A 27116-nucleotide genomic window follows, 5' to 3' on the forward strand; every position below is an offset into this window, starting at 1 on the left:
CACTGAGCAATCTCGCCAGCCCTCAAATTTCATTTTTGAGTCAGGCACAGAGGCACAAATACTGTATGACCTCAGTTACATGTAAAATCTAACAAAATTGAACTCCCAAGTATGCCATGGTGGGCACCACAGGGCGTAGTAGTAAGAGAAAGGAGCAGGGAAGCACTGGTCAGTGGACACAAGGCACAGTTACCCGGCAGGGATACGATTTGTTCTACTGCACAGCAGGGTGTCGCTAGTGAAGAACAGCGCACATTTCACAATAGGTACTAGAGGGCTCAGGACTGAGTTTCAACCACCACAAAGAAATCGCACATGGCTGAGGTGACGCTATCGCCCTGCCTTCACTGTACACCATGCGTAGGTATCACCTGTCACATTGAACCTGTAACTGCAGCACTTAGGAGGCTCATGAGTTCTAGGCCAACATGGGCCACACAGTAAGACCACATTTCTTTAAAAAAAAAAAAAAAAAAGAAGGAAACAAAGAGAGAGAAAAAAATAAAGAAATAAAAACAGAAAGAGCGTTTTATTGGACCAACAGGTAAATAAGTAAGTCACTCACATGCCACCAATAACCTGGACAGAGCGAATCTGTGTGTTGAATCCCAGGGATCGCAGGTTCACTGTTTCAGCATTAAGTTCAATCTTCTTCCCTTTGAAGTTTTCTCTTTCAAACAGAATAACCGTTGGTTCTGAAAATTCCTATTTGGGAGCAAATATGTTCTGTTATCCATCTGTTAGTAACTTGATACTTATGTGAAAGTCATCTGGTTACAAAGACAAGGCACGGGACCTGCCTGGTTTCACCCATTCATAAACTCCCAGGAAGTCCGTGTTCATGAGAAGGGAAGGATGGAGGGGCAAGACGTTTTTCTATTACATCTGAAGGCAGTTAAGGGAAAATGGCATGAAATAGGGGAACAGAATAGCCCAGGCAGAGCGAGATGGGTAATTTACTTCACTTAAGCATTTTTCCATGGAACTCAGGAGGCAGGAAAGCCACAGACCTGAAAGTGGTATGGGTCAGAAGGCTATGGTGGTATGATGCCCAATCTAGGTGTCTTCCACCTTGTAGGCATTTCTCAAGTGCCCCCCCATCTCTCTCCCTCTCCCCCCCCCCTCACTATGTGTATGCTTTAGGTTTTTTCCATTCTAATTGCCAACACAAAGATTCTTTACACTCAAGTTCCTAAACCTTCCTGTAGGTGTCGTTGGCAAAAGAAGGAGGAGAAAAAAAAAAAACCCTACCAAAGTAAAAGGCCCATGTTCAACCTGTGAATCATGTTCTAGAAGACAGCAGTACACGAGACAACTGGTTGTCAGAGAGCTGATGCTTGTTTTCACATTATAGACCCTTGTGAGCCTGACGTAGACTCTACTGAGAATACTCCTAAGACCATAAACAGTACATCAAAAAAACAAGTGAGGATTACAATGACTCCCCAGCTTGCTTTAAGTTCTGTGGCCAGGGTGAGGCACGTTTCTGCTTCATTCATACGGATGTGCCCCGACCTGCAGGAGAGACTTGGTCTGCCGTCGGTACACAGCAGATCGGTGTGTGCCGGCAGGCTGCATGGCGTCGAAGCTAGGTTACATAAGACACAAGGAGGACACAAGACAATTGTAGTATAACCACTTTGCATGCACACTGGGCTTTTCACTGAGATGGCGTGCCAAAAATGTGCTAAACACGGGCTGGAGAAATAGCTTAGTGGTTAAGGTGCTTGCCCGCGAAGCCTAAGGACCCATGTTCAATTCTCCAGGACCCATGTAAGCCAGATGCACAAGGGGGCGCACGCGTCTGGAGTTTGTTTGCAGTGGGTGGAGGTCCTGGCATGCCCATTCTCTCAATCTCTCTCCCCCTTTCTCTGTAACTAACTAAATAAATAAATATTTAAAAAATATGCTAAACACAGAAAAATCACAGAAAGTTGTGAAGGATAGGCTGGGGAATGTAGCTCAGTTGTGCAGTGCCTAGCGAATGGGAATCCCCAGTCACTTGTCAGCACCACACACACATACACACACACTGAATTGTCTCATTATGGGTAAAATCTCCGTTATCCCCTCATAAACAAAACCTGATGGGACCTCCTCATCTTTAAGTGTCCAAATGATGTGAACATATGTGCCAAGTTCTGGTTGATGGATGGGATTTGGAAACTTTAAATATATGCTTATAGATAGCTTCTGGAATGCTAGGCAAGTTGACTAGCAAGAGTCTTATTTCATTAGAGGCAGGATCTTATATAGCCCAGGCTGGCCTGGAACTTTGCTATGTAGCTGAGGATGACCTTGAACTTCTGATACTCCTCACTCTACCTCTCAAGTGCTGGGATGACAGGCAGGAGCCCCACACCACTGAATGCAGGGCTAGTATCAAAGAGCTGCATGCGTGCTGAGTGAGCCCTCTTCCAGCAGAGCTACAGCGCCAGTCTTTCATTACATATAAGCTAAGGCGCCTTCCCACATGCTCCCAGGCTCACTGCTAATAATTTCATGTCTCAATAACATCTCTACTATTTATGCAAGCCACAGAGACCACAGAAAGCCAACTCGCGTATTATTTTACATTTAAGACTAAAATCATCAAGTACCTATGTTTAAAGCTTTTTATGAGACCAGCTACCAAAGACTAATAAAAATTTCCAAACTGTGGACACACCTAGACTTAATTGTCTTGGTTTTGTTGTAGTGAATATTGCTATCCAACAGGGGCACTATAACCTGGGTTAGGACATAGTTGATAACCTGAGAGAAGTCAGTTGATCAAAAAAATGTCTAAAAAAAAAAAAGAGGCCAGGTTTCATGGTGCACATCTTTAATCCCATACTCAGGAGGCAGAGGTAGGAAAATCGCTGTGAATTCGAGGGTACCCTGAGATTACATAGTGAATTCCAGGTCAGCCTGGGCTAGAATGAGACCCTGCTTCAAAAACAAACAAAAATCCAGAAAAGAACGGAGGGACACTACACTAGATTAAAAGGCAAACCAGTAATAACAAAAGAACAGGATTCCAAAAAGAGTTATCCCAAGGTCACAGTGTCACATCACCCCTTCCCCAACAAAAGCCCACACAGACAAGCCTCTGAGATACCAACCTCACCAACAGTAAACTGGAAATCAACTGGTCCCATCAAACAGACAAAATCAGCCAAAGACAACTGTGGCTGTAGGAAGTAAGAACTCGGGAGAGTCACATGGATTTGACAGCACACAGTGAAACTGTCCTTGAAATACAGCCTTCCACCCCAGACCACCCCAAGGGACTCATACACAAGTCCACAGTAACAGTGGCACGAACCTCAGACATTCAGAATCAATAAACTAGACGTGCTTAGAGAGTAAAATGAGCAGCTCTTCAGGAACATTAATGTTAGGCTCTGAGTTGTTTGTAAGGGTGAAAGTTATAGTAGAATTTTTTTAAACATAAAAGTCTAAGTACAGATCTTTTTATTTTTGTTTCTTTGTTTGTTTGAGGCAGGGCCTCATTCCAGATCAGGCTTACTTGCAACTCACTCTGTAGTCCCAGGCTGGCCTCAAATTCACAGCGATCCTCCTACCTACCTCTGCCTCCCAAGTGCTGAGATTAAAGGCATGCACCACCACAGGTCTTTTTAAAAACACATTTGGGGCTGGAGAGATGACTTAGTGGTTAAATGCTCTTGCTTGCAAAGCCTGACAAGCCTGAGTTTGATTCTCCAGTACCTGCATAAAGCCAGGTACACAAAATGGCCCGTGTGTCTGGAGTTCATCAACAGTGGCAGGAGGCCCTGACACACCCATTCTCACTTTCTCTCTGTCTCCCTTAAATATTTTTTTTTCTTTTGGTTTTTTTTTTAAGAAAGGCTGTAATTTTTTATATTTTTTTTATTATTATTTTTTATTTATTTATTTGAGAGAGACAGACACAGAGAGAAAGACAGGTAGAGGGAGAGAGAGAGAATGGGCGCGCCAGGGCTTCCAGCCTCTGCAAACAAACTCCAGACGCGTGCGCCCCCTTGTGAATCTGGCTAACGTGGGACCTGGGGAACCGAGCCTCGAACCGGGGTCCTTAGGCTTCACAGGCAAGCGCTTAACTGCTAAGCCATCTCTCCAGCCCTCTTTTGGGTTTTTGAGATAGGGTTTCTCTCTAGCCTAGGCTGACCTGGAATTTACTATGTAGTCTCAGGCTGGCCTCAAACCACAGCAATCTTCCTACCTTGGCCTCTGAGTGCCAGGGAAAAATGTTTCTTTAAAACATCCACAGTTGGGCTGGAGGGATGGCTTAGTGGTTAAGACATTTGCCTGCAAAGCCAAAGGACCCAGGTTCGATTCCCCAAGACCCATGTTAGCCAGATACACAAGGGGGCGCATGTGTCTGGAGCTCATTTGCAGTGGCTGGAGGCCCTGGCGTGCCCATTCTCTCTCTCACTGTCTCTCTTCCTCTGTCACATAAATAAATAAATATAAATAAAATATTAAAAAAATAAAAAAAAAATCCACAGTTTATAAGAATGTGTGCCATGAAGCAGAGTAGAATAGAAATACAGATCAGGTTGGAAATGGGAAAAAAACAAACCAAGATGTAGAGGGTCCTTGAACTACCCTTGAGTAGTCTAGGTGAGGAGAAGTCTGAGCAGATGGCAAACACGTGACCTTTTGTTACAGACCTAATAAGAAAGTGAAGGACAGAAAGAGCACATGCGGTTTAAGCCCTAAATGCTTCGGGGCTCATTTCCTTGCTTTAACTATGTGCTATGCGTATCATACACTTCTGTAACACTATTCAATGACATACTCACAACATCTATGTAGCGGAGAGACTTCAACGTTGCTCCAGGCAGGCATCCCATTGCTGACACACAAGGATAGTGACCTTCTTCCAGCACGTACTGATTTCCAGAGAAGTTTTCTCCATCATAAGCAACCCAGCTACAGGACGGAAAACCACACACACAGCTTGAGTATTTCTAAGAAGTGATTTCTAGAGGCAGACTGCTATGAAATAAACAAAAGGCTTATAGCTAACAGTGTTCCTTCTTCAAAAGCATCTGGGGATATTTGCTGAATTTCATCTTGGGGTGATTTACTGTTCAGAAGAACTTGGCAGCTAGGAGAGAAAACCTCCTTTTCCAAGGAATGGCCTACACTCTTACTTCCCCACCTCCCAGCCTTCCCTGCCTCTCTTACGGGTGTCACCATGCTCAGGTGCAGCTGTGGGCCCTGATGTCGTCTTCCCTTGTCTAAAGGAACCATCTTCAACTTTCAACTGTAATCATTTTTCAGATTTTACTTTTTCTTTTTCCCAGACCTGGGGCCTGAACGCAAGGTCATATGCACATTAGAAACAAGTGCTCAACCACTAAGCTACACTCCCTGCGCTTTTCTTTTTTATTTTAAGACACAGCCTCATTAAATTGTGCAGGCTGGCTATGAACTCACTTGGTAGCCAACTAGCCTTGAATTTGTGATCCTCCTACCACAACCTCCATAATATTTCCTCATTCCTAATACCTGGGCACAGCCAGGAGTCAACATACGGTAGTGGCCTGAACAAGTCACTCGGCCTCTTTGGGCCCCAACATTATTGATAGAAAGGCATTTTGCCATTACTACCTAAAATAAGTTTTGTGGGGGAATTGACATGTGTAATGTAATGTGTGTGAGGATATGCAAGTACGTGTGTGAAGGCCAAATGTTGATATTGGGTGTCTTCAACTGTCAACTTTTTGTTTTGTTTTGTTTTGAGGTAGGGTCTCACTCTAGCCCAAGCTGACCTGGAATTCACTATGTAGTCTCAGGGTGGCCTCGAACTTGTAGCAATCCTCCTACCTCTGTCTCCCCAGTGCTGGGATTAAAGGTGTGCACCACCACGTCCAGCTGACCCTCCTTTCTTTAATTCAACAAATGCTCATAGAAAACTAATTGTATGTTGGGTACTTTCTTGTTGAAGACTCAGCAGTAATAATTCAAGTTTTATAGTCTAATGAGTTGAAGCAGATGAGAACTATCCAACAAAACCCAGAAGTATTAGCTGGGCGTGGTGGCACACACCTTTAATCCCAGCACTCGGGGGGGGGGGGGGCAGAGGCAGGAGGATTGCCATGAGTTCTAGGCCACCCTGAGACTACATAGTGAATTCCAAGTCAGCCTGGGTTAGAGTGAGACCTACCTTGAAGAACCAAAACAAACAAACAAACAAAAGCCCCTGAGTCTGGCAATACTAAACACAACAAGTGGAAGAGGACGGGGGAGGGGGGATGAGGGATGTGCTTCACCCTCCGTAGGCATATGAACACACAGCCAGCGCTCTTCACTGTACGCCGAACCACTTGAGGGTGCTCTCACACCCTAAAGGGCGGGGTGACTAACGGTATCATTGCTACTGTATTAATTCCTCACAGCCACTTGGTGCATTGCTCCAAAGGCTTCCTCAATTTCTCTGGCCTTGCACTCCCCCACTCCTAATGAAGCTTTTGAAAACTTTCTTTTAGCATGGCACTTTGAGGAAAGCTCTTTTCTCCATGTGTGTTCTCTATGACACCCATGACGCTTACAGATATGCCCAGGGGGAGTTGCCACAGCCGGGTCCTCCCATCCCCCAGTCCGGGATGGCTTTGCTGTCGCCGCAGCAGCCCCTCAGGTAGGAAGGTGCGGACCTGCTCTGCGTGCGCTCCAGCCCCGCTCCAGCAAGCCATGCAGACTGCCTACAGGAAAGCCGGCCTGGGGAGGGCGCTCCAGCCCGATTCTCTTACGGACGACGGAGCGGGCCCGCGGACCCTGGGCTGACTCCCACTGCACACCAAGGTGGCCTTCGCCCCTGACTCACACCGAGGCACACGACTTCTGAGCCAACGTGTGGGCTTCGCAGTGCCAAGCACCTGACCAGAGTCACGGGAGACTTGCTGGCCGGTGAGTGCTCCTTCACCCAGCCACCCCGCCTCTGCCACTCACTGTTGGCTTACCTGCCCCCCAAAACTCTACAAGACTTCGTTGAAAATGAATCTTCGATTTGACTGATTGTTTCTTCAAAACTTTGACATTGACCTTGAAATTGTGGTTCTGAAAACAAGTGAATCTTTGAAAAAGGAAACAGAAACATAAAATTATATATTAAACATGTTAATTTGACCAGCTTTTAAAATGATGAGCCAAGCCTGACCTAACTCTTATTACAGTAAACTGGTGTGAATTTTATAAATCCTTTAATTTTCTGCTGCAACAGTACTGAACAATTATAAACAGGCTTGCGGTACCATTCATGACCACTTCATTCAGAGACATCATGGGAGTCTAACAATGAGGCAACATTCTACAGAACACCCTGTTGTTAACAAGTTATGTGACATTTTAAAGCTTTATTGTGGCCAAAAGTAATTGTTCATCAGCTCTAAGATCAACAGTAAACTGTATTTTTGAAACATGCAATATAGTCTTCTTCTCCCAATGGGTGATACTTGCTGACTTCTTAGAATCGTGGATAAGCCAATAAAAGAGGATACGTTGGCGTGTCTCTGTAATTATAGCTGTGTGAACACTAGTATTCAGCAGCCCAAGTAGAATGGAGAGCCAGCAATCAGAGGGCTTGTGCAAGGCCGTGTAAAACATCGGTGGGGCAGGAACAGCATATACAAAGCATATTTTACCATTTGCCAAGGTAGTTCAAGATAGTTATGTGCTATTGCTTGGTATGTTTATCTTAGTATATTCACAGTGTGATGAGACTGAATTTAGCTTTATGTATCAGAGCATTATATGAGAAATAGTTACATGTAGGTCAATGCTTAAAGCACTAGAATTAACTTGTATCTTATTTTTTAAATGTAATTATGTTTCAGGCATGAAAATGGGTAAAATTAGGAAAAATGGGGAAGATTAACAAAATACCCCAAACATCTAATATTTTACCCTTTTCAATGGAAGGCCCCCAAATTATAAAGTAAATAAGTAAATAAATAAATAAAGTATTTTTAAAGTTACCTGGTTTTGCCTCCTTGGACCAGTGAAAGAATCCTAAACATTTTTTTTTTTTTTTCCAAGAAGAGAACAAAAATGAGTTAAGAAATTGAAACAAGTTTTGTTTTCTACAACATTAGCAATTACTGTTAAAATATACTCAGGATGCTATGTGCTGCACAGTATGACCTGGGCCAGAGCACATGGGGAGGAAACCCAAGGCTCTGCTAAACATTCTCATATAGAAGTTAACTCCTTACCAAATATATGGGTTGAACAGAAGAGATCTTACAGTTCTTCCCTCCCCAGTCCTCAAAACTGGTATAGAAGCCTTTATCCAGAACATACTGCTCTCCTGTGAAGTCAGGGCTCTCATAGGCAACCCATCTAAAGGAAGAAACCACAGACTAAGTTCATGTTGCACATAGACAACTACCTCTACTTTTCAATAATCAGACCTTCACTGGTTCTCCATTAGTCTTTAGGAAGACTGGCTTCATCTTTATGACAAATTCAAACAGTAAGCAAAAGATTATCTTTCTTTAAAAAAAATGAGTATCTTGCTCTGGCCACTTGGGAACTTCATGCTGTGGGTGAGGTTTCCCCTCAGCTGGGCCTGGGCTAGCTTGCCCCAGGGCCCAGACTCAGGCCAGCAGGGAGGACCCCAGCCCTTACTCTCCACAGGGGCTCTTTATGCCCTCCAGATCCCCATATGGCAGGAGCTCCTTGAACTTTCTTTTCTCTCTTCTATTTCCATGGTTTTACCAGGTCCTCCATGTGGGATCTCCAGCCACGTGGGTGCCTTTCCTTGGCTCTGTACTTCCTTCCCTCAGTAATTTTAATAATTTTAAAAATAACTAAATAATTTTAAAAGGAATATCTTTATGTGAACTTTTTAGTGTTCTTGATTATTTAATTCTATTCCTTGAGAAAGTGCCAATGAGATAATTCTGTGTTTGTTTTTTAGCCTTGTGCATGTGTGTGTGTATATATAATTTTATTTTAAGGAAACACAATAGATTTTTTTAGAAAAATATCTAGTTCTTAAGCTGGGTGTGGTGGCACACCTTTAGTCCCAGTACTCGGGAGGAAGAGGCAGGAGGTTGCCCATTCCATGGTAACAAACCTCCTCCTATCATCATGCAGCAGCCCTAATTTACCTCAAGGGTTTCAAACAGGCATAAAAGTAAGATAGGGATTCATGAGGAAGAGGAAGAATATTACAGGGAAGGAATAAGAGAGAGCAACTAGTAGGAATAAAATAAAAATATATACATGTATGAAAATGTCAAAAATAGAAAAATAAAACTCTTTTGAAAATCAAATTTTTTTCTAACTTTGAGTTCTAGCCTAAGAAATAACCAAATTAAATTGCTTATTTCCCAACAAAATAAGTCATTGAAATGAAATCTTTCTTTGAAACTATTAAAAATGAATAGGCTAGAAGTTTTTCTTTAAAACTAGTAAAAATGAATAGGCTAGGGATGAAGAAATAGCTTAGTGGTTAAGGCATTTGCCTGTGAAGCCAAAGGACCCAGGTTCGATTCCCTTGGACCCACATAAGCCAGATATGCATCTGGAGTTTGTTTGCAGTGGCTAGAGGCCCTGGCATGCCTATTCTCTCTCTGTCTATCTCTGTTCTCTTCTCCTCTGTTCTCTTCTCCCTCCCTCTTTCTCTCTCTCTGCTTGAAAATAAATAAATAAATTTTTTAAAAAAATGAATAGGCTAGTCACCCTTCCTCCCATCTTGGCATCTTGAGTTTCCCACCCTATAAAGCCTTCCTTCAGTGATACCTCCTCCAGAAGTCTTGTCTGTGTCCACACTAGAAGTTCCTCTTCTTTGAAGTTCCAAAGCAATTACACTTTACCTCTTGTAGCCATAATTTTATTTATCTAGCCATATATATATACACATACATATGACTTATTCATTTAATTTAGAGGGGGAGAGAGACAGACAGATAGACAGAGAGAAAGAGAAAGTGAGAGGAAGAGGAAGCTAGACAGAATGGGTGTGCCAGGGCCTCTAGTCACTGCAAACAAACTCCAGACACATGTGCCACCTTGTCCTTCTGGCTTACTTGGTTACTGAGGAATTGAACCTGGGTCCTTAGGCTTAGCAGGCAGGTGCCTTAACCACTAAGCCATCTCTCCAGCCCAGTAATTATATTTTATATAAATACTAGAAGTGCTCTGAAGACAATATAATGCTTTGCATATAACAGACCTCAATAAATTTTTTCAACTGACATACTGACTGAAAATGAGGAAGCAGGCCACCTTAGTGAATTACAGAAGCCCTTCTATAGCCAAAGAATTGAAAAGGAAGTGAGTGTGTATAGAGAGGGTGTCTCCTTTCAACTTCCCCTCAATACCAAACCTCAACTGCAATAACCAGAAAAAAAAGACCTAGGCCAGGAAATACAACTTGAAAAGACTAAAAATAGAAGTATATAAAAGCCGTGTTTTATAAAGGAAACTGATTTCAAATAAGCAAGAACTGGGTATAAAGTGAATCAAACTGACTCAGTGCCTAATAATGCCTTGTGCTAAGAGCAGAATCCACATAAATGTCTACCCAGCAGCCACTGGCCGGGCGAGGTGACTGTCCTATGACTAATGGACCGATGAGTATCATGATGTACAACTGCTTCACCACACTGAGCTGGTCACTATGTCCTCCTAAGTACTTAGCTGTAAAGGCAATCAAATGCCACAGGGCCGCTGCAGCGTTTTCAATGACGTCTGCCACATATGTAGATGGCCCTTGCTATTGACAGCCAACTATGACTCTAGACCATAAGGCTTCCAAAACAGGACCCAACAGAAGGCATTTTCTGCTGAAATGGAAGACCCAGAAGTCACCGATGCCATTCTGCCAGATGGAACCACAAATGGTAGCCTACACAAGGATCTGGTGACTAATAACACAGCATGTCACGGAGCTGGGCACGGTAGCGCGGACACGACTTTGACCCATCATGGAAGGCAGAGATAGGTGGATTGCTGTGAGTTCAAGGCCAGCCTGGGACTACAGAGTGAGTGCCATGTCACCTTGAGCTAGAGTGAGACCATGTTTCAAAACAAACAAACAAAAAAAAAAAAAAGTCTATTATATTGCAGAAATTCCTAACACCTAGGGCCACTAGGAAAGGCCTCAGGAAACGCAAGACAGTTGAGCCAATTTTTTTCATATGCCCTTTTAAAAAATATTTTTATTTGTTTATTACAGGCAGAGAGAGAGAGAGAGAGAGGAAAGAGAAGAAATGGCTGTGCCGGGGTTAAAGGTATATGCCACCACACCTGCCAATGAACTCCAGACACATGAACCACTTTGTGCATCTGGCTTTACCTGGATACTGGGGAATTGAACCCAGGCCATCAGAATTTGCTAGCTAGTGCCTTTAACCACTGAGCCATCTCTCTAACTCCCATATGTGCTTTTTTTTTTTTTTTTTTTTTTTTTTTTTAAGTATGGGCTCACTCTAGCCCAAGCTGACCTGGAATTCACTATGTAGTTTCAGGCTGGCCTCAAACTCACATTGATCCTCCTACCTCAGCCTCCTGGGTGCTGGTATTAAAGGCGTGCGCCACCACACCTGGCCCCATATGTCCTTTTAAGAGCAGTCTCATTTATAAGAATTCAGAGGAGACCCCAGCCACCAGGATCATGAGTACAGTCTTTCAATTCTCTACGACAGACATCTGGCACCTACCCTCACTCTTTCTGATGTTCCTGTGGAACTACACACCCACGTATGTAAAGTTGCTATTGTGTGTATAGGAATGAACCCTAGACATGGACACCTCACCTTACCACAACCACCTGTGGTTTAGGGAAATTCAAATGACCCACGCTAGGGGGTCAAAGTCAAACCTGGTCCTGTGAGGTAAGAGAAGCTCTTCCCATTGCTCATATTAAGGTGGAAGAACAGAAGCCAAAAGAGCCTTCCTCAAGAAAAGCCAACACAGAAGAAAGCCAGGCCTGAGACCAAGTTCTGAAGCCACTGCTGCATCCCTACCATGCAGCCCTACCTGAAACCAAACTTACTTTTGTTTGTTTTCTTATGGCAGGATCTCACTACATATATAGCCCAGACTAGCCTTGAACTTGTAATCTTCCTGCTTTCTGGGGTTAAAGGTATATGCCACCACATCTGGTCTGAAGCAACATCTTCCCCAGGACTTTTCAGTTAAGTAAGTCAATGAGTTTCATTTTTTCCCTTGGCCCAGTTAAGCTTGGCTTAGTCACTTGCATTCCTTAGTCATCCCTGTCATCAGTCATCTGTCCATACAAACTTACTCTCCCATTAATTAAAAATAAAAAAAATGCTGGGCCAGGTGGGGTGGTGCATGCCTGCAATTCCAGCACTCAGGAGGCTGAAGTGGGAGAGATAGGAGGATCAAGGTGAGTTTGAAGCTACCTTGAGACTACATAGAGAATTCTAGTCAGCCTGGACTAGAGCAAAATCCTATCTTGAAAAACAAACAAACAAAAAATCTAGGGAAGAAACACAAGAACAGACAAATGGAAACAGGAAAAACTAGTGGGACTGTGTCCCAACTTCAGGTTTCTAGTGTTAAACTGCTATTTTTGATTCCCATCATGAGATCATCATGGGCTGGGGAGACGGCTAGGTCCTTAAAGACACTTGCTTACAAAGTCTGACTGCTCAGGTTTGATTACCACAAAACAGCACATGTATCAAGTTCTTTGGCAGCAGCCAGAGACTCTGCCATGCCCATTCTCATTCTTTCTCACTTTGTACTTGCAAATAAACTAATAAATATTTCTTTTTGTTTTGTTTTTTGAGGCAAGGTACCATTCTAGCCAAGGGTGACCTGGAACTCACTCTGTAGTTCCAGGCTGGCCCTGAACTCACAGAGATCTTCCCCTATCTCCCCCTCTCCAGTGCTGGGATTAAAGGCATGCATCACCATGCTGAGCCAAAATCTTTTTTTAAAAAACGAAATTCCAGGGTTGGAAAGATGGCTTAGCGGTTAAGGTGCTTACCTCTGAAGCCTAAGAACCCAGGTTTGATTCTCCAGGTCCCACATAAGCCAGATGTACAAGGTGGCACATGCGTCTGGATTTTGTTTGCAGTGGCTAGAGTCCCTGGCATGACCATACTCATCCTCCCTCCCTCCCTCCCTCCCTCCCTCTCTCTCTCTCTCTCTCTCTCTCTCTCTCTCTCTCTCTCTCTCTCTCTCTTTTTCTCCCCCATCTCTGACTCAAATAAAAATAAATTTAAAAAGAAAAAAAGAAATTCCAAATGTTCCAACTGGTACAAGAGTGGCATGTCTCTTATGGGGGAACCCAACTGCCCTATAACTGGACTGGAGACCCGCTCCACAGGAGGGAATGCATGCCCGGTACTGAAAACCTAGTCAAAAGTCCATGGTGGGAGGTCATGAGCCCTAGGGGAGTAGTCTGGCTAAATGCATATATTATGCCCACCAAACTGCCCAATAAGCACTTTTCTTTTTTTTCTTTTTGAGGTAGGGTCTCACTCTAGCCCAGGCTGACCTGGAATTCACTCTGTATTCTCAAGGTAGCCTCAAACTCATGGTGATCCTCCTACCTCTGCCTCCCGAGTGCTAGGATTAAAGGCGTGTGCCACCATGCCCAGCTTTAAGCACTTTTCTTAATGTTCATACCCATATATGTATGTATGTATATATGCATATATATTTTTTTGTTTTATTTTTTGTTTTTCAAGGTAGGGTCTCACTGTAGCTCAGGCAGACCTAGAATTCACTATGTAGTCTCAGGGTGGCCTTGAACGCATGGTGATCCTCCTACCTCTGCCTCCTGAGTGCTGGGATTAAAGGCGTGAACCACCACGCCTGGCTCATACCCATATATTAATGCTACTCTCACTTTTGGTTAGAGAAGCTTCTCTTTTCAAATGGCGGTGATCACTGGGATGACTCAAAAGGCACCCGAGAAGTGACAGAGGAGTGTTCAGCACTGAGACATCTCTATCACACCTTCCAAGGTCCAGGGTCCATTGTGAAAAAGGTGGAGGAAAGAATGTCAGAGTCAAAAGAAGGGTAGGACTGCTTACAATGCACTCTTCGAGACACAAAATGGACTGGATATCCATGAGCTCACAGTGCCTGACATGGCCTACACAAGACCCTCATAATAGAAAAAGATGATGACATCAAAATGAAAAGAGAAACTGACTGAAAGGAGGAGGGGATATGACATAGGCTGGATTTGTGAGGGAAAAGTGGGGGAGGGAATTATCATGGTGTATAGTCTGTATTTATTGAATCTGTCAATAAAAAAAATTAACAAATAAAAGCCAGGTGTGGTGGTGCACAGCTTTAACCCCAGCACTTGGGAGGCAGAGGTAGGTGGATCACCATGATTTCAAGGCCACCCTGAGACTACACAGTGAATTCCAGGTCCGCCTGGGCTAGAGTGAAACCCTACCTTGAAAAATTAAAAAAAAATTATATTGAAAACAAAAATTAATTCCTATCTACCTATTAAAGAAAAAGGGCAGCATATTTATACTCTTGTATTGTTATGATACTCAAGAACTTGCTCCAATGTTACCTTTCATGTAAAAAATGTCGTACAAAAAATACTTTTAAATCAGTTCTGACAATGGTGTGACAGTAAATACTAAGTGACTGGCTAAATGTTTACCTGTGAGATACTATTTTCTGAGTACCTAGCACTTAGCATCACAAGCTGTTAGTTTAGTGCAAACCAAGGTGAAACCCACGTTTAAGATCCCAATGGATTATTTCACTTACACTCCGCTCAGTACATTAATAGACTGGGTCTTCACTCCATATCCAGTCTCCTTTAAATTAGCAACAATCCCCAATACATCAATACTGGAACCTTTGGATCCAAAGTTTTTTTCGCTGTACATTATCATGTGAGCATTTGAAAAATCCTATGAAGAAAAAAAAAATCAAAATTCAAAGGGTAACTATTTCTTATCCCCAAAAGACCAAGCACTGAGCCATCAGCTTGTCATTCACTTACCCCCACTATAGGTCGTAAGGACTGGAGTTCTCCATTGTAACCACCCCAGTCTTTCCAGTCTTGGTACTCTCCTTCCTCTAGCAAATACTGATGCCCCATAAAGCCTGACTTCTCATAAGCAACCCAACTGCAAAAGAGAGAATTTGGGAGAACAGCACATAAAGTTACACTATTATTAGAATTCTTTAATATTTTAGGAGTATTTGTTTACAAAATAACCCCCAAAATACAAGTTCTATAAACAAGTGTTGGGGGATATGTTTAGTAAGAACCAAAATGAGCCTTAGCAAGTAAAGCTAGGTAAACTTTCTTCAAATAGTAATTAAATTACCATTGATTTTTGCCCATTTACAGGTCAATTTTAGTGTATACTTCTATAAGAGACGTGCGACATTCAAGAAGATCATAACAAGTACAAATTAACTATTTACTAGTTTGGAACATAATTCCAATCAATTTCACCGATGGAGGGGGTCAATTTTATCCTGCTTGCATTGACTACACAGCTGTCAGCATCACCACGCCAGGCTGAGGTGGGCTCTGCACCTGCCTGGCATGCGTGAAGCCCTGGGCTCATGCCGCAGTACCAAAAACTAAAATAAAACACTTCCTCGCGCCACAGAAGCAGGAATGTTGTGTTTGAGGAAAAGAGGGCACACTTTTACTCCTTTATTGAAGAGAAAAGACCCAGCCTTACCAGTTACCAACTTCTACTTACATGCCTCTCAGAACTTTCACAGACCCCACTGATGTGAAGGGCAAACCGCTGTATCCAGAGCTTTCTTCCTCCTCACCTCCCTCCTTGGCAAAACCACACATTTCTGACTCCAGTTCCATACATTTTCCTTCAAAGGAAGGCTTTTCATAAATAACGACCTGTAACAGGAACAAGACACACCAATGACTTCCAAGAAGCTAAACAGTAAATCAGACAAGCAGCATCGGGCTCACAATTAGAAAACACAGCTGCAAATAAATGATAAACCCAGTAGTACAATAATGAATTTTGTGACCACGGCTATGATAATTTGTGCCGCTGGCATCTTCCTGCTAGAAACATGGCACGAGGGAGATATAACAGGAAGATGTAAAGTGTAAGTGAGGTTTAGATATGAAGTCTCACAAGCCTTTTCATCAGGGTGGTGGAGTGGGAATAAAGTTTTATACACATACACACACACACACACACACACACACACACACACACTTTTACCTTTGGATCTGTAGGAAATTCAACTTTACGACCACCCTGAAAAAAAAAAAAACATAGTTATAAGCCACATTTTTAGAGGTAGGAAGATCACCTTGAGTTGAAGGCCACTCTGAGACTACATAGTGAATTGCAGGTCAGCCTGGGCTAGAGATCCTACCCTGAAAACCTAAATAAATAAATAAAAACTTAAAAATACACATCTCTTTTTTATTGCTAGACCTTGCCATTGTATATTACCTCTAGCAGTGGGACTTCACAGTGTGAACTACACTCTAGTTTGTCGTAATCCACACGTTACAGAGCTGAAACTGCCAACAGTGGAAATGTACACATGAGGGAAATGGTCTTGAGCAGAGGCCCGCTCAGGGTCCTATGCTGAACGTGCACACAGAGGGTGAGCTTGTGGATTTGAGTTTTGGAGTATTGGAGAATCAAGTCCACACTCATACATTCTAGGCAAACACTCTACCACTGAACTGCAGCCCTAGCTCCTTGCCTTTTGTATCTCAGAAAATTTCTCATAAAACTTTAATTTGGCCAGGCGTGGTGGTGCTCGCCTTTAATCCCAGCACTCAGGAGGCAGAGGTAGGAGCATCGTTGTGAGTTTGAGGCCACCCTGAGACTAAGAGTGAATTCCAGGTCAGCCTGGGCAAGAGTGAGACCCTACCTCAAAAACAAAACAAAACACAAAAACTTTAATTTGAAGAGGGCATGGTGGCTCATACCTATACCCCAGGACTTGGAAGGTTGAGACAGGAGGATTGCTATGAGTTAAAAGCTAGCCAGAACCAGTATACCCTGCCCCTGAAAACACGCCCCCACCCCACCCCCACAGAGAGAGTTTTATTTTTATTTATTTTAAAATATTTTATTTTTATTTATTTATTTGAGAGACGGGGAAAGAGGCAGGGTTGGGGGAGATAATAGGCATGCCAGGGCTTCCAGCTACTGCAAACAAACTCCAGACACATGCACCACCTTGTGCATCTGGGCTTATGTGGGTCCTAGGGAAAATCAAACCTGGGTTCTTTGGCTTTGCAGGCAAAAGCCTTAATCACTAAACCATATCTCCAGTCTGAAATTTTTATTTTTTTAACCAAGGGAAAAAAAAAAAAAAACAGTACTAACTGTTAAATTTTAAGTTAGTACTATTTTTTTTCTTGGTTGAGATGGTCTCACTGTGTACCCCAGGCTGGCCTCAAACTTGGGGTTCTCCCACTCAGCCTCTTAAAGTTTGTATTTCTCACATGTCTTGCAACATGGCCTGAAGAGCAGACCCCTGAGGCCTGGACTTCACACTGGCAGTGCCCTTCACCTTCTGCACCCACTCCTGCACAGGCTGGTTCTCAGCAGAGCACAGGCTGGGTTGGCATCTCCGCCCCTCCCTTTGGTCCCACTCCCAGCGGCCTCTCCCTTCCTGCCAGCTCCTGGAGGCATTTGGTTTTGCAACCCATGGCCTATAAAACTCTTGAAGCTCACACAATGTGATCTTGAGGATGCATGAAATAAGACAAACTATTAGATAACACTAAAGACGCCGAAGGATGGGATGTGCAGTGCAGAGAGGGTGTTGTGCTTTCGTAATTCAAAGCTTTTCAAAAATTACAAAGAAAACACCAAACCAGAGGAAAAGGTATTTTGTAGAAATATTATATATTAATAGCTCAAAAGTTAAAAGTCAGCAGTGGGAAAAGCAGAAGGAGCTTTTCACCAGAAAAAAAGGGCAGGGGGGACTGGATAGACATGGTGGTGCACACTTTTAATCCCAGCACTTGGGAGGCAGAGGTAGGAGGATCACCATGAGTTCAAGGCTACCCTGAGACTACATAGTGAATTCTGGGACAGTCTGAACTAGAGCAAGACCCTACCTCGAAAAACAAAAAACAGGGCTAGTGAATTGGCTTAGTGGTTAAGGAGGTTGCAACCATAGCCAAAAAAAAAAAAAACAAAAAACCCCAGATTCAATTCCAGAGCACCCATGTAAGCTAGATGCATGAGGCAGCACATGTGTCTGGAGTTCATCTGCACTGGATGGAGGCCCTTGCATGCCTATTCTCTCTCTCTTTCTCTCTGGCCCCCCTTTCTCTTTCAAATAAATAAATAAATAATTTTTTTAAAAAGATAAGAAGGGGCTGGAGGGATGGCTTAAAGGTTAAGGTATTTGCCTGCAAAACAAAAGGACCCAAGTTTGATTCCTCAGGACCCACATTAGCCAGATGCACAGGGGGCACACATATCTGAAGTTTAATGGCAGTGGCTGGAGGCCCTGGTGTGCCCATTCTCTCTCTCTCTCCCTTTCTCTGTCAAATAAATCAATAAAAATATTTAAAAGAAAAAAAGATAAGAAAGATCTCAGCCAGAAAACAGGCATGGTGACATGCCTATAATCACTGTAATGGGCACTCTGGACGTGGAGGCAGGAAGGTCAGGATTGGAGGCCAGTCTGGGCTATATGAAACCCTGTCTCAAAAAACACCAAACCTGCAGCTGTCAACAAAAATCATGAAAAGGTGCTGGGGAGACAGTTCAGGGGTTACAGGTGCTTCTTGCAAAGCCTGCTGACCTGGGTTCAATTCCCCAGCACCCACATAAAGCCAGATGCACAAAGTAGTGCATACATCCAGACTTTGCTTGCAGTTGCAAGAGACCCTAGTGTACCCATTCTCCTTGCAAATAAATTTAAAAAATTCATGAAGGGAGCTGGGCGTGGTGGCAGACACCTTTAATCACAGCACATGGGAAACAAACGTAGGAGGATCTCATGAGTTCGAGGCCAGCCTGAGACTACACAGTGAATTCCAGGTCAGCCTGGACTAAAGTGAGACCATATTTCAAAAAATAAAAACAAGCAAAAAAATAATGAATGATTAAGGCTGGTTTTAGCAGCAAATTATTTGATTGCATAGGCAATCAAATGCCTTTTCCAAAAGCACTCCTTTTGGACCATAAGCTTTAGAGCTTTTTTTTTTTTTTTTTAATTTTATTTATTTATTTTTTGGTTTTTCGAGGTAGGGTTTCACTGTAGCCCAGGCTGACCTGGAATTCACTATGGAGTCTCAGGGTGGCCTCGAACTCACAATCCTCCCACCTCTGCCTCCCAAGTGCTGGGAATAAAGGCATGCGCCACCACGCCTGGCTATTTATTTTTATTTACTTATTTGAGAGCAACAGACAGCGAGAGAAAGAGGCAGAGAGAGAGAGGGAGGGAGAGAGAGAGAATGGGCACGCCAGGGCCTCCAGCCACTGCAAACGAACTCCAGACGCGTGTGCCCCCTTGTGCATCTGGCTAAGGTGGGTCCTGGGGAATCGAGCCTCAAACCGGGGTCCTTAGGCTTCATAGGTAAGGGCTTAACCAGAGCACAAGGCAGACACAGGCAGGGTCGGCGAGAGAAAGCACGAGCACTTTCTCCGGCTGGTACTTGGGAGGGCAGCACGCGGAGTTTCGGCCCGTCTCTCCTCTAACCACCACCCTGCCCAGCCTCCTGTCATGGCCTCAACATGCCCTGCCGCCATTTCCAGCCAAGCACTCAGGCTCCCAATACATGCTCAGACAACGTGTGCTACCAATTATCCTGGTCATTTTAAAGACTCTATTTCAGCTGGGTGTGGTGGTTCATGCCTATAATCCCAGCACTCAGAATGCTGAGGGGGCATGAAAGCCATGATTTTGAAGCCAGCCTGGACTACAAAGTGACTTCCAGGTCAGCCTGGGCTAAAGTGAGACCCTACCTCAAAAAAAAAAAAAACAAAAAAAAAACCTCAACTTCATTCATCTTGAAGCTTTATTCCTGCTCTCCCTGGCCACATTACCTGGCAGTAAGAACTGCATTTATCTTTGTTGTGGCTTTCCCGTAAATACTTAATTCTTTATCGTTCTTCACTGTAGCCCTCGACTGGGCTCAAGCTTTGTGCCCACCTCTGTGGCTATGCCAGGCAGACAATGCCTTCGAGGCAAAGGGCTCACTTGCCCACTTTCATTAGCATTTAGTAAATTGTTGCTTCAGTTATTTTTATCCAGCAGTAGGACCATCCAGTGCATAGTCTAACGTCTAGTAGTACATGTACATGCAATGTGCATCACCCATGTATGTAACAAGTGACAGAAGTCAGCTTAGTGCTTCTGCCACTTCAAGAGAATAAAAAGGGCTGGAGAGGGGGCTGGAGAGATGGCTTAGCAGTTAAGGCCTTTGCCTGCAAAGCCAAAGGATACCAGGCCAATGCTCCAGGACCCACATAAGCCAGATGCACAAGGGGGCGCATGCATCTGGAGTTCGTTTGCAATGGCTGGAGGCCCTGACGCACCTATTCTCTCTCTCTCTCTTTCTCTAATAAATAAATAAAATATATTTTAAAAATGGGGGGACTGGAAAGATGGCTTCGTTGTTAAGGCGCTTTCCTGTGCAGCCTAAGGACCCAGGCTCGACTCCCCAGTATCCACACAAGTCAGATGTACAAAGTGGCACATGTATCTAGAATTTGTAAGCAGTGGCTTGAAGGCCTGGAGCACCCATTCTTTCTACCGGCCACTCCTTTCTCTCTCTCTCAAATAAATAAATTGTGTGTGTGTTTTACCAGAGAGAATAAAGAACACTGAGCTGGGTTTCTCTGTTACCATTTTCAGAGGCCGCATGGATCCGATGTATGCCTCTTCAGTGTCCCAGAAGGACAAGTCGGGGTACTCGCCGGGTTCCAGGATGAAAGGAATGCCTTGAAATGCAGGTTCTTCATAAATCAGCCATCTATATAACCATCAAGAAGGAAAGAAACAGCCATCATTCTCAATTTTCCCTCCTCTCAGGTACACAGGAAACCTCAATCTTGTTTGAATGTTTCATTTTTAAACAAAGACTCATGTTCCAACTAATCATGTTTCAGTGTCAAAAATAAATAGGAAGCCGGGTGTGGTGGCACACACCTTTAATCCCAGCACTTGGGAGGCAGGGGTAGGAGGACTGCCATGAATTGGAGGCCACCCTGAGACTACAGAGTGAATTCCAGGTCAGCCCGAGCTACAGTGAGACCCTACCTCGAAAAAACAAAATAAATAAACACGAGCCAGGTACAGTGGCATATGCTTGTAATCCCAGCACTGAGGAGGCAGAGGTAGGAGGATTGTATTGAGTTCAAGGCCAGCCTGGGACTACAAAATGAGTTCCAGATCAGCCTAGGCTAGAGTAATAACCTACCTCAAAAAAACCAAACTGATAATAACAGCTAACACCTCCCTAAAACTTACAAGGAAGGCCAGGCGTGGTGGCACACGCCTTTAATCCCAGCACTTGGGAGGCAGAGGTAGGAGGATCGCTGTGAGTTTGAGACCACCCTGAGACTCCATAGTGAATTCCAGGTCAGCCTGGGCCAGAGTGAGACCCTACCTTGAAAAACCAAAAAAAAAAAAAAACCAAAAACAAAACAAAACAAAAAAAACCCAACCTTACAAGGAATGCCCTCCAGAATTTCAGCTAGTCCTCACAACAATACTCCTAGAAGGGAACACTGCTGTTCCCATTTAACAAACGAGGTAAAGTCAGGAGCGCAAAGCAGTACTGGGCTAGTTGACCCCAGAACCAGGCTCAGGTCATCTTTTCATGCGTCTTCTCATTGCTGGGAGCGCTCTTCTACAATCACTCGGGATCACGCGTGAGCACTGCTTGGTGCAGGGTGCTGTCCTGGGGCCTAGGGTGCGGCTGAGTCAGGAAATGGCAGCCCCACCCTCTCCCACTGGGCTACAGCCAGAGAACCATAAAGTCACACTGAAACTCTACAGACCACAAGGTCTGGTAAATGTCTCCCTTTCTGGGAGGGCTCTGGGAAGACCAGGCTGCTAGAGAAGTGACTTGACGTAGCACAGACAGTGACGTCCCCTTTCAGAGGCACACAGGCTTCTGTGTGTGTGTATGTGTAGATGTGTGTGGTATTGGGGATCGGACCCGGGACCCCATTTTGCTAGGTGAGAACTCTACCCCTGAGCTAGATCCCCAGGCCCACACACGGACTTTGTGGTGATCACTCATCCTCTCCAGTTGTTTGCTAGTTTGGCTAAAATGCTGAGTGTGGCGCTCTATCTACTCTGTAGAGTAGCCACCAAAACAGGGGGGCTCGAACTGAAATCCTCTCCAGCAAAATGGGGTGTGATAAGCCCCCCTTTGCTTTTCTTATTTCCACTTTTGGCCCAACACATACTTTCAGTGATAACTTGTACTAAAGACTCCTTGGGAATGAGTTATTTCTTTAATCGCCCAGAAATTTGCACCAGAAATCCTACTGAAGATCTGTCTTCACAGAGACAAAACGACGTCAGGAGGACATGTGTGGGTGCACAGCTGGGAAATCAAGGCTAATCTATGGTGTTCTAAACCAGGACCACAATCATGGGAGGAGGGCTGGGTGAGGGGCTTCTGAGGCACTACGATGTCTTAATTCTTGCTTACAGAAATTCACTCAGGTCAGGCATGGTAGCACCCGCCTTTAATCCCAGCATTCAGAATGCAGAGATAGGAAGATCACTATGAGTTCAAGGCTACCCTGAAACTACAAAGTGAATTCAAGGTCAGCTTGAGCTAGAGCAAGGCTCTACCTTAAAAAACCAAGAAAAGAAAAAAAAAGAACAAAGAAAAATTCACTCAGCTTATGTACTTTAGATTTGCTGGGTAACTTTTTGTACAAACATTCCAAGCCCCATTAACTGAGGGGAATAATACCCCCACAATGCCCCTACCCCTCAAGAGAGAAACGACTACCACACAGAGTTCACTTTAAACTCCCAATGTCTAAGCCATGACACTTTCGGATGCAGTCCACGCTCTGGGAGCTCAAAGCTCGCGTGGGCATGCTGCACGTGGCTCCCTGCCTAGCTAAGCAATAGCAGTTCTGTCATGAATTCTGTTTCAGGCTAACAAACCAAAGGACTGAGTCTGACTCCTTCACAAATGAACGTGCTTAGGTTTCTATAAACACAATGTGCTGCTCGTGAACAACTGATTCAGAGAGTTTGAAATGATGCTTATCCAAGCGTCCTTCTCATTAGGTCTTCCTTCTACAGTTTGGGCTGTGGAATGGATTTCTTTTCACTTGGTAATACAATTTCACTTCCCTTAAAGCATGTGGGTTAGTCACACACCACTTACAAAAGGCAGGCTATTTGGTATAGAGGGGAATTTTCCAGGAAGCTGACACATTTGTATTTGGGAGTCCTCCCTTGGGAATGTTAGGGGCTCTCTGGGCAACCTGGACAGCATTCACGAATGCTGGGCACACGCCAGCACCTGCAAGCTCATGTACAGGCCACTCGGTATTTCCTGTTCGATTCTTCCTAAATTCCGTCCCAACAAGATACAGTATTCATGAAGCTATCAGGAGCGGGGGAAAAAAGCCTCAGGCAATGTTATTTCCCTTTCTAAAGATTTTTTTCTTTTCCTTTGCACTTAGGTAATGAGCTCATTAAGAATTATGACTTTATGGTCATATTAAACTGTGCAATGACAAAGCATGAGCCTTTTTTAAACAAATGCTAGTGGACATAAATGTATTCATAAGAAATGTATAAGAAGATTGCTTAATAATAATGGCCTTCCATATGTATATTAAAATATATGTACATAATTATTCTATTAGAAATACTCTGAGTCATAAAAAATAGGTCTTATCTTGTCCAGTTGTTCTTAAACAAGTGACTTGTAACTAACACCTCGGAAGCAAAGCTAAACATAGTATTTCCAGCTGGATCCTAAGACAGGGTTGAGCATAAATGTGGGCCATTTACAGAAATTAACTGGAAGATTGAATATGAATGTGCCAGCTTTTGAGGTTGTTCAAAAGATGGTGGGCTGTGAATCTCAAAGAAGAAAGCAATGGAGAGATGTGGGAGGCACCACTTTAACCAAGCAAACAAATGATAGCATTAGTGGATAGGTAGGTAGCACAAGCCATGCGGTGGAATGCAGCCTGCCTCTCCGACACCACACTACATGAAGTACCCTTGCCCAAACTGTTCAACCAGAATCTAATCACACCCTGAGGTCTAACCCTTAGTATACAGAAAACTCAAGCAATAGAGGATCATGAAGAAATATACACTTGGAAAATTCTAGAATGTGGCACATTCTTTAGGACAGTTTAGGATTGTAATGACTTTGAAATGGGAAGCATATGGGACTGCCCAGAGATTAAAGAGGATTTACAGACACAGTACAATCAAATGCACTTAGCAGACCTGTACTAGATCTTAATTTTTGTTGTTTTTTTTGGCTTTTGAGACAGTTTCACTAAACTGCTCAGATTGACCTGGAACTTAACCCAGACTAGTTTAGAACTCAATCTGCCTCAGTTTACCATGTGGGATTACAGGCATGCACTACCTATGCCTGGCTATGGATTCTGATTAAGAAACTAGGCTGGAGATATGGCCCAGTGGTTAAGGCGCTTGCCTGCAAAACCTAACGACCCAGGTTCAACTACCCAGTGCCCACATAAAGCCAGATGCACAAGGTGGCACATGGGTCTGGAGTTCATTTGCAGTGGCTAGAGGCCCTGGCACGCTCCTCCTTCCTTCCTTCTCTCTCTCAAATAAATAAATAATAAAAACTATATAAGATATTCCTGAGGCAACTGGTTGGAAAATGTTATGGGCCATCATTACCTATTATCATAGACACCTGGCTAATTTCCTTAGGCATAATCATGCGAGTGGTTATGCTATTATAAAGAGTAATTAGGAGCAAAGGGGCACAATACCTGCAACTGTGTTAAGTGACAGTAAAAAATGACACAAATATAACAAAAATATAACAAAATGTCAACAATCATTGAATCAATGGATGTTTACATACACATTTTCTGTACTATTCTTGCTATTTTTATTTGCCTTTGTAATAAATATTGAGTTCTAATATAGTATGTCTAACAGTGCAATACACACAACTATATAGCAAGGACAAAAGACCAAACTAAAATAAACTGATTAATGTATGTAATCTTAGGAGAAGGCATGTGTGTGTAGAGGGAGGGAGGGGACCAGAGCAGGTGACACAGGGTTCTGTAGGACACAGGAAAGTGGCCTAGATCATGAGCTGGGTGGTGGCGTCATAAGGGTCTGTCATTATTAGGTGTCATCCCTCATATATATACATATATTCTTCTGCATACATAAACTATTTCATAGTAAAAATGATAAAGGGCTGGAGAGATGGCTCAGTGATTAGGGGTACTTGCTTGAAAAGCCTGATGGCCCAAGTTCAAATCCCCAGTGCCCACATACAGCCTGATGCACAGGGTGATACATATGTCCGGCGTTTGTTTGCAGTGGTGGGGGCACTGGCATGCCCATGCTCACACTCTCTCATTCCTTAACTCTGCTTGCAAATAAATAATAAAATAAATGATAAATGTATGTTTGGCTGATAAAAAATACTTTCACTTCAGAACATGTGAGCTATCCTACTAACAAAGAAGTCTATAGAAAAACACGAAACAAAACAATTTCATAGTCTGGACGAAGTGCCCACAGCCCATCTTCCTTGCTTAAATGATGCCATTGGGTGAATCACACAATTGCTATGAAGTTCTAAACTCTTTGTTTTTATTAAAAATATACTTGGGCTGGGGAAATGGCTTAGCAGTTAAGGTGCTTGCCTGCAAAGCCAAAGGACCCAGGTTTGATCCCCCAGGACCCGCATAAAGCCAGATGCACTTGATTGCGCAGGCATCTGGAATTTGTTTGCAGAGGCTGAAGGGCCTGGTGCGTTTATTCTCTTTCTAGCTGCCTCTCTCTCTCTCTCTCTCAAATAAACAAATAAAAAATGTTTTAAAAATTATATACTCAAGATATATGCTTGCCTTTACCTCAGGGAGGATAGGGGCTGAAATTAGCCAGCTGCTTCAAGCAAAGGCTGAGAAACTATTTACGCTCAACGTAATTTGAAAGGTAAATTTAATAACAAGTTGTTCATTTCCGCAAGAAAGAATGTGACAAGGCAAGTAACACCCTTGCTTTGTAAATGACAGAAGAGTCTAATCTAGAGTGAGTGAGCCCTAGAATAATGTTTCCTAACTGAATCTACAAAATTCCCCCACGGCAAGGAATTATCTATTCAAGCTCAGAATACTGGTGCATCAACAGAAGGAAAATGAGCTGAGTACTTAATATCAGTGGGACCTTCTCAAACTAGCTGGGTGTGGTGGCTCACACCCAGATCCCCACTCTCAGGGGGATGGTGAATGAAGAGGGGAGGGGAGGGGAGGGGAGGGGAGGGGAGGGGAGGGGAGGGGAGGGGAGGGGAGGGGAGGGGAGGGGAGGGGAGGGGAGGGGAGGGGAGGGGAGGGGAGGGGAGGGGAGGGGAGGGGAGGGGAGGGGAGGAGAGGAGAGGAGAGGAGAGGAGAGGAGAGGAGAGGAGAGGAGAGGAGAGGAGAGGAGAGGAGAGGAGAGGAGAGGAGAGGAGAGGACACAAAGCATCATCCCCATGTAGCCACGCACGCCATGGTAAACTGTCAGCGGGCAGGTTATGTGAGGGAGCGCATCATATACTGACTGCTAAAGTAAGACACTAAACAGCCACAAATGCCCAGGCATGGCCCAAGCCTGAGTCATGCAGCCATCCAGACAGATTAAAATCTTAACGGCAGACACCCTTTTCATTCTTTAGGGAAAGTGATATTTCTCAATCAGTGTTTTGAAAACAACAAGAAAATCTACAGATTTCTTTGATATGAAAAACTAAAAGCAGCTGCTAAGATATAAAGGCATTTTCTTTGGCATAGATTGTACCATTTCCTCCCAACCTCTCAACATAGAAGTGTCTAAGGCTTACAGAAGGAAGAGCCTCTTCTCTCCATTGCATTCACTGGTTTGGGGATCTTATGCTACATCTGATTTAACACCTTCGCAGTGATAACTCTTCCTCCCCACCCAAGGCCTCTGGGCAGCAGGCAGGCGCTCACCACTGAGCAACACCCTTG

General features: G+C 43.8%; 1 protein-coding gene across 1 annotated transcript in view; it reads right to left on the minus strand.

Annotated features, from left to right (window-relative positions):
- Nucleotides 1-27116, minus strand: part of Crybg1 (crystallin beta-gamma domain containing 1) — a 260270-nt gene that overhangs the window by 13161 nt on the left and 219993 nt on the right. The window contains exons 9-18 of the mRNA XM_045154300.1: nt 20776-20902; nt 16164-16199; nt 15669-15826; nt 14951-15077; nt 14713-14858; nt 8202-8328; nt 7966-7998; nt 6951-7063; nt 4788-4917; nt 566-705 (exon numbers count right to left, since the gene is read on the minus strand). Of these exons, the coding sequence (XP_045010235.1) occupies nt 566-705; nt 4788-4917; nt 6951-7063; nt 7966-7998; nt 8202-8328; nt 14713-14858; nt 14951-15077; nt 15669-15826; nt 16164-16199; nt 20776-20902 (1137 nt within the window). The remainder of the gene's footprint in view (nt 1-565; nt 706-4787; nt 4918-6950; nt 7064-7965; nt 7999-8201; nt 8329-14712; nt 14859-14950; nt 15078-15668; nt 15827-16163; nt 16200-20775; nt 20903-27116) is intronic.

The sequence above is a fragment of the Jaculus jaculus genome, chromosome 7, assembly GCF_020740685.1.
Source record: "Jaculus jaculus isolate mJacJac1 chromosome 7, mJacJac1.mat.Y.cur, whole genome shotgun sequence".
Taxonomy (NCBI): Eukaryota; Metazoa; Chordata; class Mammalia; order Rodentia; family Dipodidae; genus Jaculus; species Jaculus jaculus.